Source organism: Netta rufina (genome assembly GCF_964035555.1).
Source record: "Netta rufina genome assembly, chromosome: 4".
In the NCBI taxonomy this organism is placed as follows: domain Eukaryota; kingdom Metazoa; phylum Chordata; class Aves; order Anseriformes; family Anatidae; genus Netta; species Netta rufina.
Window position 1 is genome coordinate 26788285 of NC_140127.1, and position 13570 is coordinate 26801854.

At 35.8% G+C, this 13570-nt stretch overlaps 1 protein-coding gene across 4 annotated transcripts in view; it reads right to left on the reverse strand.

Annotated features, from left to right (window-relative positions):
- PALLD (palladin, cytoskeletal associated protein) overlaps positions 1-13570 on the reverse strand; it is a 192617-nt gene that overhangs the window by 107594 nt on the left and 71453 nt on the right. For all 4 annotated transcript variants that reach the window (XM_084286645.1, XM_084286644.1, XM_084286647.1 and 1 more), the window contains 2 exons: positions 8057-8176; positions 6248-6590 (listed from right to left, as the gene is read on the reverse strand). In XM_084286645.1, coding sequence (XP_084142771.1) covers positions 6248-6590; positions 8057-8176 — 463 coding nt within the window. The remainder of the gene's footprint in view (positions 1-6247; positions 6591-8056; positions 8177-13570) is intronic.

Below are 13570 nucleotides of genomic sequence, written 5' to 3' on the forward strand. Positions count from 1 at the left end.
GAGAGGCAACATAGCAATGAAGCAACAGCCATGCAGAAGAGAAAGGGAGGCCACTCTTTTGGAGGCACTGATGATATAACAAGCTTATACCATGTGTTTAACTAAAAACTTAAATTACATACACACAAACTATTGGCTGAACCTGTGTTCATTTCCCTGCTTATCCTATGACCCTCATTATTTTCAATGTTAAAATAAAAACCTGAAAAAGCACAGAAGTCCTGTGTGAAAATTTTGCTGGCAGCACACACACTGCTGCAGTTTTGGAAGAGTATACACTAAACATGCATATTTTATAACTTTCTTAAGGATGTTTGACTCTTCCTGTAAAAATACTGATTAGCTTTTATGTAAGCAGGATGTGCAGCTAGTTCTCGCCATTTACTAAAGGTCAGGAAACATCAATGCAGGAGAAAAAAAAAAAAAAGGAAAAAAACTTAAAAATGTATTTCTCATCTACCTTTAACCTTTCTTGTTGGAGATATCAATTGTTACAATGAGTTTCAGATGTCTATTGCTGCAAATTTTAAATGGCTTAAAGTTCATTTATGTACCCTCTTTAACACTGTTAATAAAGGCATTAGTAAAAAGGAAATTTATCAGCAGTAACTGCTAACGTTTTTGGATCATGCTATTCCTTAGCCTGAAAGAGGCAATTAAAGCAACTGAAAGTGGAAGCAGCACAAAAAACAGATTAGTAATTTTTATTTACAATTTCATTTTTAAGTCACTATTATGTTCTTAGTTTTCATTAAAGCCACCTCCAGGAACTGGAACAAAAGTGACATTTTAGTGCCTGACCAGGCTGCCCATACCAGCAGTACCAACTGTCTCAAAAAAACTGAATTTAGAACCATCTTAACAAATGGCTTATCACTACACATTTGATCCGTCTGATCAATACAGAATGGGAAGCTCTATTTTCAGGAGGCGCTGAAATAGTTTTATCTCATGAGTTCATGCAGTTCTGTTACAGTTGATTTAGTTTGATACAATTCAGGTACGGCATTTTAACGTGGATGATATATTTATATATATTTATGTATATATTTTAATGTGTTAAGCATAGGCAATTTAACTTTCTCAGAGAAATTGAGAAGTTGTGCTAAATTAGATAAAAATAAAAATTTCTCATGAGAGAAAATGTGCTTCAGTTGTCTGCAGTTCTCTAGGAAAGAGTCGTCCTTTCAGAAGTGCTCTTTGTTCTTTCTTCCTCTGTATTAACATTAGTTATTTGTACTTCAATAGGACACAGATTTAGATCAAAGGTTTGTTGTGGATAGACTTCATTAGCAGAGTAGGGATCTAAAGGATCTACAGTCTTGAAAGAGCCCAGCAGATGAAACTGAAGTGGCCCTGTACGGACCTTTGCTCACAAATGCAAAGTTACTTGTTTATTGTGATTATTACTTCCCCGTAAAAAACAAGCATGTCACAATTCTCCTCAACAGATGAACATTGTCTTGTTCGTTTCCAAGTAAAATGCCATGAATGTTTACAACTTTGAGTTTTGTTCAGCCTTATAGAGTAACCTCTTTTTTGGCTTTTAAACAACTGTTGGAGAGGTATGGAAAACCCACCAGGACACAATTCAGTTTTAAATCACATACAAGAGGCATGGAATATCTTTCCTGTAATTGGGAAAGACTCTGTTACTTTTAGTTCCATACAAATAATGGCACCAGAGCTCTGCTCTATATGTCTTTCAAACTACACAAGAACCATTTTCTATGCATGTTTTCATCAGAAGATGCAATAGCTTTAAAGAAAAAAGTACAGAAATCAGTGCCTAACTTTCAAGTTGAGCATTTCTGCTAAAGCAAATCACATTCATATATACATTAGTGAAGAGAAAACAGTCTTCCCATCTTCTCACCATTTCCAAAACATTGTTCTTCTAGATAAAAACAAACTCGAAGCTCTCAAAGCTACCAGAACAAGTATCTGTTCTCTGAGATTCAATATCCCAACCTCTCTTAGGCTGACCAAAGACTTGTGCCTGATTTCTGTATGTTCCAAGGCTGTAACTGCTGAATTGTTGGCTATTATTATTATTATTGTTGTTTTTTTAACCTTTATCTGATATAGTCTAAATGGTGATTTATTACTTGCATGTATCAAACAGTTATTAAGGATATAATAATTTCTTACAGTATCCTTTCTTAAAGCCCAAACATCACAGAATGATCATGACTAGAAGCATGAGTAAGCTCCAAATTAAGCAAATGGCTATCAAGAAGATCAAGTTCAGGATAATTTCAGTAAAGAGTGAAAAATAGTGAAACAAACATTTCAACAAAGGGCATAAGGACATTCTAGAAGCGATAGAACTAACATCTGCTTGAAAAACATCTGAGGCATTACTTACAAAATGGAAGAAATCATGGAAGACAAAACTCAGCTGCTGAGGCACAGAGACTAAAGTGACAAATAATTCAGCTCAGGAAATAGTATTACTTTCACAACCATTGTGAACACAAGTGCTTTTAATCAAGGAAATTCTATCAACTCATACAGCCGTGACTTTGATGCATACTGACCAGATTAAATCCTTATTTTCAAGAAATATTCTTAATTGTAGTCTCAGCATTTCATCACTGATGTTACACAAATTGCTTGAAATCTTTTAATAATATGTTTATTTTTTTTCTGTGCATTTTTTTAAAGGCTTTTGAATACATTTTTAAAAATAAAAAAATCTCAGGAAAAAAAAAACAGCAAACAGCCATGTCTGCTGAAGAAAATATTAATTATAACAAATTCAAAAGCTGTCAGAAATTCTATCTTACTTCTTTCCACTTTTAACAGGTATTCATTTTTACAATATTAATACCTGCCTTTCATTTTCCTTGCAGAAATATTGTCCAAGAGAGCTGTGTGAGACAGAATTCAGGGATTCTGGGGACATTTCTGAAAGCCCATCTATGCATTACACTGCTATTACCAGGCAAAGTCCAATGCACACTGATAGCTCAATCTTCTCAGACAGGTCACAGCAGCAGAGACCAAAGCTGAAGAAATCTGGGGTTTGTTGGTCTCAGTTCACCAAGTCTCTTTTCCCTACATGAACTCAAGGTGCAAGCAAGATGTGATAAACTATTGTGCCTTTTAACAATATTTAACACTATTGTCTTTTAGATTCCATGCTAGTGAAATACTCAGTATTGCCCGTTTTTGCAGTAACGAGTAGTAAATTCTAGACATTATCACATTAAACTCTGTTTTAAACATTCACAGTACAAGACCAAGGTAGCAATTAGTACTATGGCTCATAGAATTACTTAACTTCAGTGTCTGTAACCACAAACAGGGCATTTTTTTAGGGCTTTTAAAATATTTTTCATGCCTGAAATGAACCACAGTAACTTTCTACAGCATGACAATTTTTCCATTGAACTGAACTGTGGTAAATCATTATTATTTATAGCTGTTGGTTACAGCAACGTTGAAGAGGGTCAAATGTATTTTGTATTTCAAGAAGATATTCAGTCTCTTCTTGTTAAACTAAACCAATAATAATAAAAATCCAAACCAAGCCCAACCCATCATTCCTAAACACATCCAAGTGGAACTGTGGACTCCAAGTTGTCAGGGAGAAGCTGATAGAAGAAATTGCACAAGCCCCTGGATTAGACTGCGATTCATTCCATGCCAGAAGCATGCTGAGCTTAAAAACCACAAAGTGAAAGTGTTCAACAAAGACAACTGAGCTTTGCTTTTGCTACTCTAGAAGCAGAACACAGAATTTCATGCAGATTATAACAGACCAGCAAATATTCATACAATATTGATATATCTGGATTTTGAAAGAATAGTTCAAGTCTCCTCTTACACTAGTGAATCTATTAACTGACTCTCTACAAGCTTTGGTTCACCAAATTAAACTATTTTCACCAAGTTAGTGCTTTGAACTTCCGTCAATAAAGATGAATTTAATCTCATGCAGTGCTGTAGCTCAGCAGAGACCAAAAAACTAATCTGCTCCTCCAGAATAAACCACAATGTCATGATAAATTATAAACTTCCTAGGTTTGGTCCATAGTCTTCCATTAGCAATGAACTAATGTGGCTGAATTACAGTCTTCTGTTTAACTAAGTGAACTGTTGATAAAGGGTTGGGACACACCTGCTCCAGGTCCAAGCTCAGGTGAAGGCAAGGCAAAGGTAAAAGCCCAATGCTGCAGTTTTCCCCTTTACATTTTTTGCAAAGGGTACCTGGTTTACAAAATTTGCTCTAGAATGGATTTTGTTCTTCCTAAGTGCACATTCAATGCTCACGCAAACTAAGACTGTAATCTTCTAACATAACATAACCTCTTCTAGTTATACTTCGTCATATATTTCATGTTACACTTTCTAAAGGATAGCACAAGATAAATGAAAATTGTAACATCACGAGTTGAAAGAGAGGTATCCTATCTGACAGCAATATTTCACTAGACTTGCAAAAATTAATCAAGCTGGTGTTTATATCACCTATCAGAATTTCAGAATCTACCTTCTTAGCCATTCCAACATCTCCTCTTGAACAGTAAAAAGCCACAGAAGATTTCATGACTAACTGGAAGCAAAAATCCAGGTTCTCTTGCACCTGAATGTCCCATGGAAGTTGGAAGTTTGGCACGAAGAAGTCATGGTATCAGTCTAAAAACTAAGCATCTACACCACACTTAGTCCCTTTAAAACCGCTAACTGCTTTGTCTTCTTTCAGATAAAGATTATGTTCTTCAAGAACCAAGAAACTCTTTTATCACCAGTTCTAATTGGAAGTATTTCCAACTTAGTTAAAGTAACGGCTATCTACTTCTGGTTGATACCGTATCAGTTGTTCTTGCTTTCATTTACTAGATTAAGTCAATACGTTACCTTTGGTGAATCATTAGACAGTGATTTTCACTGTATTTTTAAAAACAAAACAAATTTTGCATAAGTAGCAGTGAATGCTATATAATGGGAAGTCTGTTACACAGCTTTCTTTCCTTTTTCCAGGGTGACCTTACTTCTGAGAAGGAAAGCTCTGGGGTGAAGCTTGCTTTTGCTGGAGCTGCTATCTCCTTCCTTCACAAGTGGGTCTTGCAACAGATGCAAGGGTCAAAGGACCATCTGGCTCACTCCACATCACGTACTATCATCTGCAAGTTGCCTTGCTCAGCAGCCTCCCTCCCAGACACGTAATCACCACCATATACTATTCTCCCATCACTCGTTATATTTCTACCACTCCTCCTCCTCCTTCTCTTCTGCAGTGATGACTACTTACAATGACAAAGGCCAACAGAAAGAAAAAGGTGATAAATGCAGAAAGGGAGCACTGACAGCTTGCTCCCTCAGGCATGTATTTTTGTGCGCTTAAGATTAGAAGATCTAGTATATGGTTGCTAAAAGAACAATATTTTTGTATTTTGTAAGTTATCGTGTGAAATCATACAATTCAGCAAGTGACCTTGCTAAGCCTGAGGACCTTATTTCATTATTGTTATTTTTTTAATATAATTAATGATACCTTTTGATTATCAATGCAAGTGAAATAAAATATAATTTCAATTCCTTTGTCACACCGCAGAAGCCTTTGAGGGAGATGGAAAAGTGGAATCTGCCCAGTGCTAATATCCAGCTATAAATTAAAAGCATAAAAATCACTCTTGTATAAGTAGGGTGTCATTACTACCATAAGGTAAATATATTACTGATTTTTTCCCCACATATTTATTCCTTCCTTGAGGCTTTTCATTTTCAGGTTTTCAGTTATAAAAGAATGACTGTAAAATAGCTGACAGCAGAGTGAGTTACATGTTACATGTAAAAATAAGAAATAATACAACCATTACACAGCTGAATATCTACTGACTACAAAAATAAAAATAAAAACTAAGAGTAGTGAGAATAAAAAAGGCTAACCAGTGTTGAAAAAGGAACAGCATACAAGAATCTCAGGCCACTATGACATTTAGATAAAGTGACCAAGACAAAAAGCACAGAACAACAGTCAGTAATACTTATTGCTTTTTTTGTGATTTTACCTGAAAACCTTCTATAGAATTTGGTATATGTAATACACTTCCCTTTCATATAGCACTGAGAAAGAACTATGGATTCAAATCTTTGGGATATAAAAGCAATAAGAAGCATTAAGGAGATTGTTCAAGAGTTTGCCCATTACTGGCCTAACAGTAAATTAGTGTAGGCAAAAATTTACTTCCAACAGATAAAAAGTTTATAGAGAAATGAAACAAAACAAAATACTCACAGTTTTGGTTTGGCAAGCACAGGTGGTGGCTCCTTTGCTGGTGAAAGCAAGACAGCTGGAGGTGAAACCGATTTATCACCATTTGGCTTGCTGTTGATCACTCCATTTACTCCATGAATGGGATGGATACCATTTGTTTTTTCCTCAGACGAACTGAGCTCTAGCTGAAGGGCTGCCACACCAGATCTCAGTTCAGTATTATTTGCTTGGTGGTTCTCTGTGTGTTTCTTAGGAGGAAGCTCAAGAGAGCTAACTTCAGCTGGAGGAAGTGGTGGAAAATGGTGGAAATCATCACTGTTGGATTCCCTTGTCAACAATTCATGACTGGAGCTTTCTGAGTTGGCTAAAAGAAATCAAAAACAATGTCTCTCTGACAAATCATAAATAAAGCACAGGGCACAGACATGCTGTACTTTAAGGCTGTTAAAAGTGAGATCGCTTTGCTTCTGTGGAGATATTTTTCTAGACCTGTTGTTGATTTATGCTGAATTAGATACATGACTGGCTATTTGTTTGCTGGCTTTGCCTCATGCAAAATGCACAACACAGAACCTTATGGATATCTCTCATACTATTCCAGAAGTACAGTCACTAACTGAGATGGTACTATGGGGCGACAGCAGCTGAAACAGTATTTCCTCTTCCTGGAGTTGTAGCATCATTTAAAAATAAATCATTCTAAAACACTGAAATATGTATGTATATATAGCATGTTTACAATGGCAGCTGCGGTAATGCATTGCACAACAGTCTGTATGTAAACACACTACAAAACTAAACATAGCACAAACAGAGTTTTCTATTTTACAAAATGCATATGCCACATTCGGTAGCATAATTTCATTTGTTTTCATTTTGCCTTTGCTGCCATCTAGTCCCAGAAGCCTAATGCTTAAAAATCTGCCAGGTTTGTGGCAGACACTTTAAAATATATATTTTATACAAATAAAAATATTAGACTAGAAAGTGAACCAATAAAAACATTCAGTTTGTTTTAGATGGACAATCTGTGGTTGACAGTATGATCTATAAATATTGATATAAATATTGACAGGTAGCTCACTCTCCCATTTTACAATGATGTAAGTTAGAAAGAGATGTCAGAGACTATCCTAGGATGACAGTATGTGTCAATGGTAGCACTGGGAGAAGCCAAGTTTTTAGCTCTATAATCCCTTGACTCAAACGGGATTCAGTTAAGGTATCTCAAGATACATATTTTCTGAGTAACAAGCCTGGAATAGGTACACATAAAATTAGTTTCATGAATTTCCTAAAGGTTTCAATTTATTTGCTACAGTTATTATATGGTAATTTCTTTCTGTCCATCTCCCCTCCCCCCAATGTATTACTTTTTTTTAATGGAGGCAGTGTTTTAATCTTATTAGCGAAATGCTAGCTGTTTGACTAACAACCTTTGTGTTTGCTAATTTATTTTCTTCATGTATTCTTTTTAGAGGAACCCTATCCTCTAGAAAGAAGTAACGCTGATTCAGCTGTTACTGCCTGAGAAGGTGCTTCACTCTCTCTGTTAGCAGTTGGACTTTTGAAATAGACCTCCAGGAATTAATCTCATGTTGTCTGAGGATAAGCAAAATCACATTCACCCATCCCCCACCCAGCAACAACTTTTACATTCAGATTATAACAGTCAATGTTGTGGAGAATGTAGAAAGATTTGGAGACTACCAAAGGGACTCCTGTCTTATGGAGGCTCTTTTCTGCAAAAGAAGCAGTCCAATAACTTCACAAATAAATTAATTATCTGAGCTCTATAATTAAAACCTCCTCTTTCCTTTTGTCACAAACCTGAGCAGACGGTTAGTTGCGCACTGCTTGTTACTGAACCGTGTTCATTCGTTGCTGTGCATGTGAAAAGTCCTGAATCTTCAGGAAAAGTTTCTGCAATTACAAGGGTACATATCTCTTCTGGAAATAAACAGAAAAATAAGCCACATTATAAGCTACTTAAAGAACTATGTAATGTTTTTGCATCGCATGTTAGAAGGACACGTTATAGTGCTCCTTAGACAAAGAAATGGCCTTCCAAAGGACATGGCTTCAGTGTAAATCACTTCGTATCTGAATCAAGTAAATTTACTCAGTCTTCAAAAGGGACCTGTCTTGAACAATAATTTTGCAATCCCAAGTCTGCACAGTCATTTTACACATACAGTGTCTTCATTTTTATGCAGGAAAATTACTTATTTGTACAAATCAACTTACTGGTTTTCACATACAATTAATACTTGCAAGCTCTTCTTGAATCTATGTAAATGCCACCAATATGAATATCATATCATTGCTTCTTTCCTTTGAATTTTTTGTATTTAATGAACAATTTAGTTTAAATCCCATTCCTCGTAAGGCCAGGAAGTATTTTGTCATCACTTGCAAATAACTTTTTTAAGGAAACTGACCAGAATTAAAAGCTCTGGATGCACCAAGTATGTCCCTTCTATGAAGTTTGGGAAGATGATTTCTGTCTCTAAACGGGAATGGGAAAACTTAGGACAAGACAGCATCCCCTGAAATTCTTCACAATTCCATGATAAAGACATTCTGCAGCTGTTTGAAATCTCTTCATTTTCCTCTGAAGTGCCATCCTATATGATGCCTGCCCCAGTCTAAAAACTTCTATGAAAGCTGGGCAGTTCACATTTTGGGTCAGGTCTCACAGTAATATTTTCTAAGTCCATTCCATTCATTTATTATAGACATATTTAATTATCTAGGTATAATTTTTCCAGATTCTTCAGAGAAGTCACTTTGTTTTATCTTTAATTGTAAGTGTATTCTAACTTTTTTAAAGGTTCAAAATATAGTTAATCTAAATAATGTTAGTATTTACACAACATACATAGACAATCTTACTCCTGGACATTGTTACATTATAGCTTTCCTTAACTAACCAGGAGTTTCTTTCAATTAAATTCATTTTCAACCCTCAAAACCAATCACATAAAAGTGATTATAGAAGCTTATAAAAACAAAGATTATAAAATATATTTCAAAGTTGAACAGACTTCTATTTAGTTAAGAAAAATTTACATTAAAGACATATTGAACATTCACATAGAATCCCAAATATTACAAAAAATTCAGTGGACTATAGCTAATAAAAGCAAATTGAGAAGTGCAGTAAAATATTTGAGACTCATATGACTAACTTTCATATGAAAATGCTCAGTAAGACTAGCCTCATTTATTTTAGATCAAACAATGAAAATATTTTCTAGTAGCTTTTTGTTGTTGTTGTTGTTTTCTTTCCTATTTTTCATTGTGGAAGGACAAACCAGTGTCTCATTTAGACAGTTAACAAAAAAATTATGGATTTTTTCCAATGTTTTTGACAATGTATCCAAGAACTTAGTGTGCTGGAAATGGGCTAAAAATGAATGACTAAGTAAAGATTTGGCACAGAGCTGATTTTCAGACTGCAGAACATGCTTTTTTTTGCCTTTTTTTTTTTTTTTTTTTGGCAACATGGAGCAGTCATTCTGTGTTTCTGTGTAGCTGTAAGAGGCATGTCTGGTAATAATGTAGCACGTTGGATCTTATCTGACCCAGATGAAGATTAATGACTCATGAAAGGTCTTATCAGGAAAGTAATGGGTAGCACAAGCTAGTTTTTGAACTACTGAGATCAGCTTTTTTTAGTCTTGGTGTGTCGTAAGCAGTTTAAGCTATATTGTTAAGCACACGTGTGTACTCCTGGACTGAAGTGGCTCTGGGGATGCAATCTGATCCGTGCAACATTCTGGTTTCCTGTTAAATGAGCAGCAGAAATCTGAAAGCTGGGTATTTCAGGTCTGCAAAAGAAAATAATTCCCACCATGCTGAGAACTGCTATTTGAATGAGGGCAAAGGTACTACAAAATATAATAACCAATGGAATTTCTATTTTCTGCACAGCCAAATTAATTCATACTGTTACTTCAGTTTTGCAGTTATGACCACATGAGAAGAGCTGGTCTTCAGTGATGACAGAATTCCAATGGTTTGTTTTCCAAAGCAGTATATTTGAGAATTATACACGGTAAACTGCAGTAATACTTGTGAGAGAAACTGACATTAAATTGGTAATGAAAATAACGAAAACTTAAAACTCAGTCTTCCTAGCTGAATGAGCAAGCTAAAACACATTTGTGATCAATGATGAGAAAAACAGCTAAAATGAAACATTAGGGAGGGGGAGGGGGAACAACTAATCAAAAGGTAGCTTAGGCTAAAAGCATGTAAGAGCGACACAATGCCATTGTCTTTAGACACTTTGCCTCCATCCCCAAATCAAGAATCGCTGACCTCCAGGTCCTTGCTAAAAGGCTTACCACTGTGGAAAATGTAGACATAAAGCACTAGTTTGACAAAATAAATATTCTTTAAAAAGTTCCATAACATTATGTGGATGCATAATGCTCTGAGTGTTTTTCCAGTTCTAGATCCTGACTTATGTAATTAGTTTTCTTTCTGTTGCTGTGCTGAGTAGAATCTGATGATCTGAAGTAAATAATGTCTGTTCTACTTCCCGGTAATCATCAGCTGACAAATAATTTCATCTCAAAAATGTGTTCCAGAAAGCAGCTCTGAAATGCTGTTCTCAGGGCCTTAAAACATATTTAACACTTGACTAAATGAATACAAAAGCACTCTGTTCACTGAAACATGTAAAATGCTTAGGCATGCAAGTACTTGACTATTTTGTCAGTTATTTAGAAAGAAAGATTACATTTTACCAAGTAATCCCTTCCCTTTATGGTTCATGAATCCATTAGGAAGAAGAATCTTTGCTAAGACCAAACTCCAGAAACCTGTTGCATTTGAACAGATTTCATCACTGACGATGTGTTTATTTCAGAATGTTTCTGTGTATCATATGAAAGGTAGAGTATTTCTCATATCTGCACCTTCATCTCCAATTGTGATCATTAGCTTCCTATTAGTCTATATATAGTCCTGGGAAACAAGTAGGGTCTTTTACTAGTAGCTGTGTATTATGGTGCAATGAACAGAGCTGTTTCTGTCCATACAGGTTCAAATCCCTGAGTTTCCTTCTGTAAAGACAGTGGGTTGTCACAGTGGTGGTTTTCTCTTAGAAATCCAACCAAGCCTGGCCATCTTATCTTGTAGAAAACCTGTCTCTAATTCTCCCTCTTTTTCTCCAGCCATCAGATGTCTAACTGCAAAGTAATATGCCTATCAGTTAACTCTTTTTAGGTGTCTGTGCATCTTAAAGATATAGAGAATGGAGATGTGGAAATAGAGAAGAACTGAACATGTGGAGTAGCATATCAGAGGGTAGTATCTCAGCCCTGAAGACACCCTTAACTTTTAACAACACAAACAATGAAAAAGTTACCTATTTCTGATGATCACTATTGCCCATAACATTACATTGGCCAGGCAGCAGTTCTGGCTTATTTAACATACTTTATGCCACTCATGAAGTGGAAGGCCAAATTTTTGAAAGATATATAAATCTACTGCACAAATCTGACTATATTTGAAGATCTCTCAAACTGCACTTAGAAAATGCTAAGAAAAAAACCTGAACAACAGCAACTGTGATGGCGAGCAAATCAACGTAGTTTTAGGGCAGAGAACCTAGGTTACAGCTTATGTAGTCAATACCAATGATGGCTGTTACCTAGCTAATTCAGGTACAATAAAGTCGAATACTGCTATTGGCACCATGGACTTCAGTCTCTAAGTCAGTGTTCAGGGCTGAGGAGAAATGAAGCCAGTGTGCATGTAAGTGTCAAGGATAAGTTTATGCTAAAGCTTATACAAAGTCAGATACATTGCTGTAGATACTTAAGCCACCTCGTTTGAAGTTGTCAGATAGATACTGAAACAAATGCATCTAGCAACAGAACTGTGAAAACGAAAGCACCTCAATAAGCCTTACAGATTTACAATTCAAGAGGCACAGCAGAAATTGTTTTTAAATTGCATAGTACAAAAAACATCAGGGGGTTACTTCGGATTTGGAAGTACCAAAAAGCAAGAGCAGCTGGGGCAGTCAGACTGAAGATGGGATCGCTGACGAGATTCTGTAGATACCTTGTGAGAGCAGAGTACAATTGAAAATATACTTGATAAACAACAGCACATCAGTTGATCAGACCGTTCACCTTTCAAGAAGGATAACTGTAGATTATTTTCAGTTTTTCTCTTCATTTGGAACCTTGATTTGTACCTTATTTACAACTGTGAGATGGCTATCTTCAAGTGGTTCTTTGGTCCTCAGCAGTAAAAGAGGCAACCAGATTCCGAGTCACAGCTCCCTCATTTTCACTAAAGTATGCAGGGATCCTACAAACACCCTGACCTGCTGAAGCTCTTGTATTTAAAATTTTGTAATCTATTAGAAAGCTCATTTTCTTGGGGGGGGGGGGGACGACACAGTAACGATTTCCCCATATATTTTCAGTTTTAAACATTATGCAGAAGGAAAGAGACTGAGTTATTAGAGTTGGAACCTTGGGATACAGCAGCCAGACAGCACAACAAGAAAGCACAACCCAAGAGAAGTGATGATTACTGAGATGTTTTTGGTGAACATACACAGGACTGTGTTTAGGGAAGGGAAAAAAAAAAAAAGCATGTATATGTGGCAATTCCCTGGCAATTTAAGAAAAATTACTTCATATAGTTTTCTTCTTACATGCCATCAGACAATTGTTTTAATGTAATTCAAGACAGTTTGTGGCTGACTCCAGACAGCTGAGTAATGGTCCAAATATCAACAGCTGGCAAATGACTCCATAGGATTTTTCATTCTCAGGCAGTCTGTTCTCCGAAGGATTCAGTCAGGATGGAGTCAAAATGTCAAAGAAAGAAGTACAGAGCAGGTAATGCTACAATCTGTGATGCTGGCTTTAAGTCATCCGACTAACTATTAATTCATGAACCAGTCTGGAGAGATTTGTGATGCAAACTGATTTCTGTCTAGACAGAAAGAGGAGTGCAAAACACATTAGGGTAGATAGAATGTACCAAAAAAAAAAAAAAAAAGTAGCAAGAAAAACCCCTCTTGCTTCTTAATTTCTTATCTGTGAGAGTTCATGGAACATTTTTCTTTTAAATTATTAATATCAACCTAACAAAGGATAACCAATGTTTCTGACTGCTGTAAAATGTGTATTGACAGCTAGCATTTAGTTCACAACCAGCAATTAAAGTTCCATGATGACTTGTTACAATTTATGTAAAATTCCACAGATGTGCACTTGGAAATAATTTTAGAAATTATGTCTATCTCTCAAAATTATCAATACTTTTCTAGTATAGGCATGTTGTTTTCCCTTCTTAATCTTACAC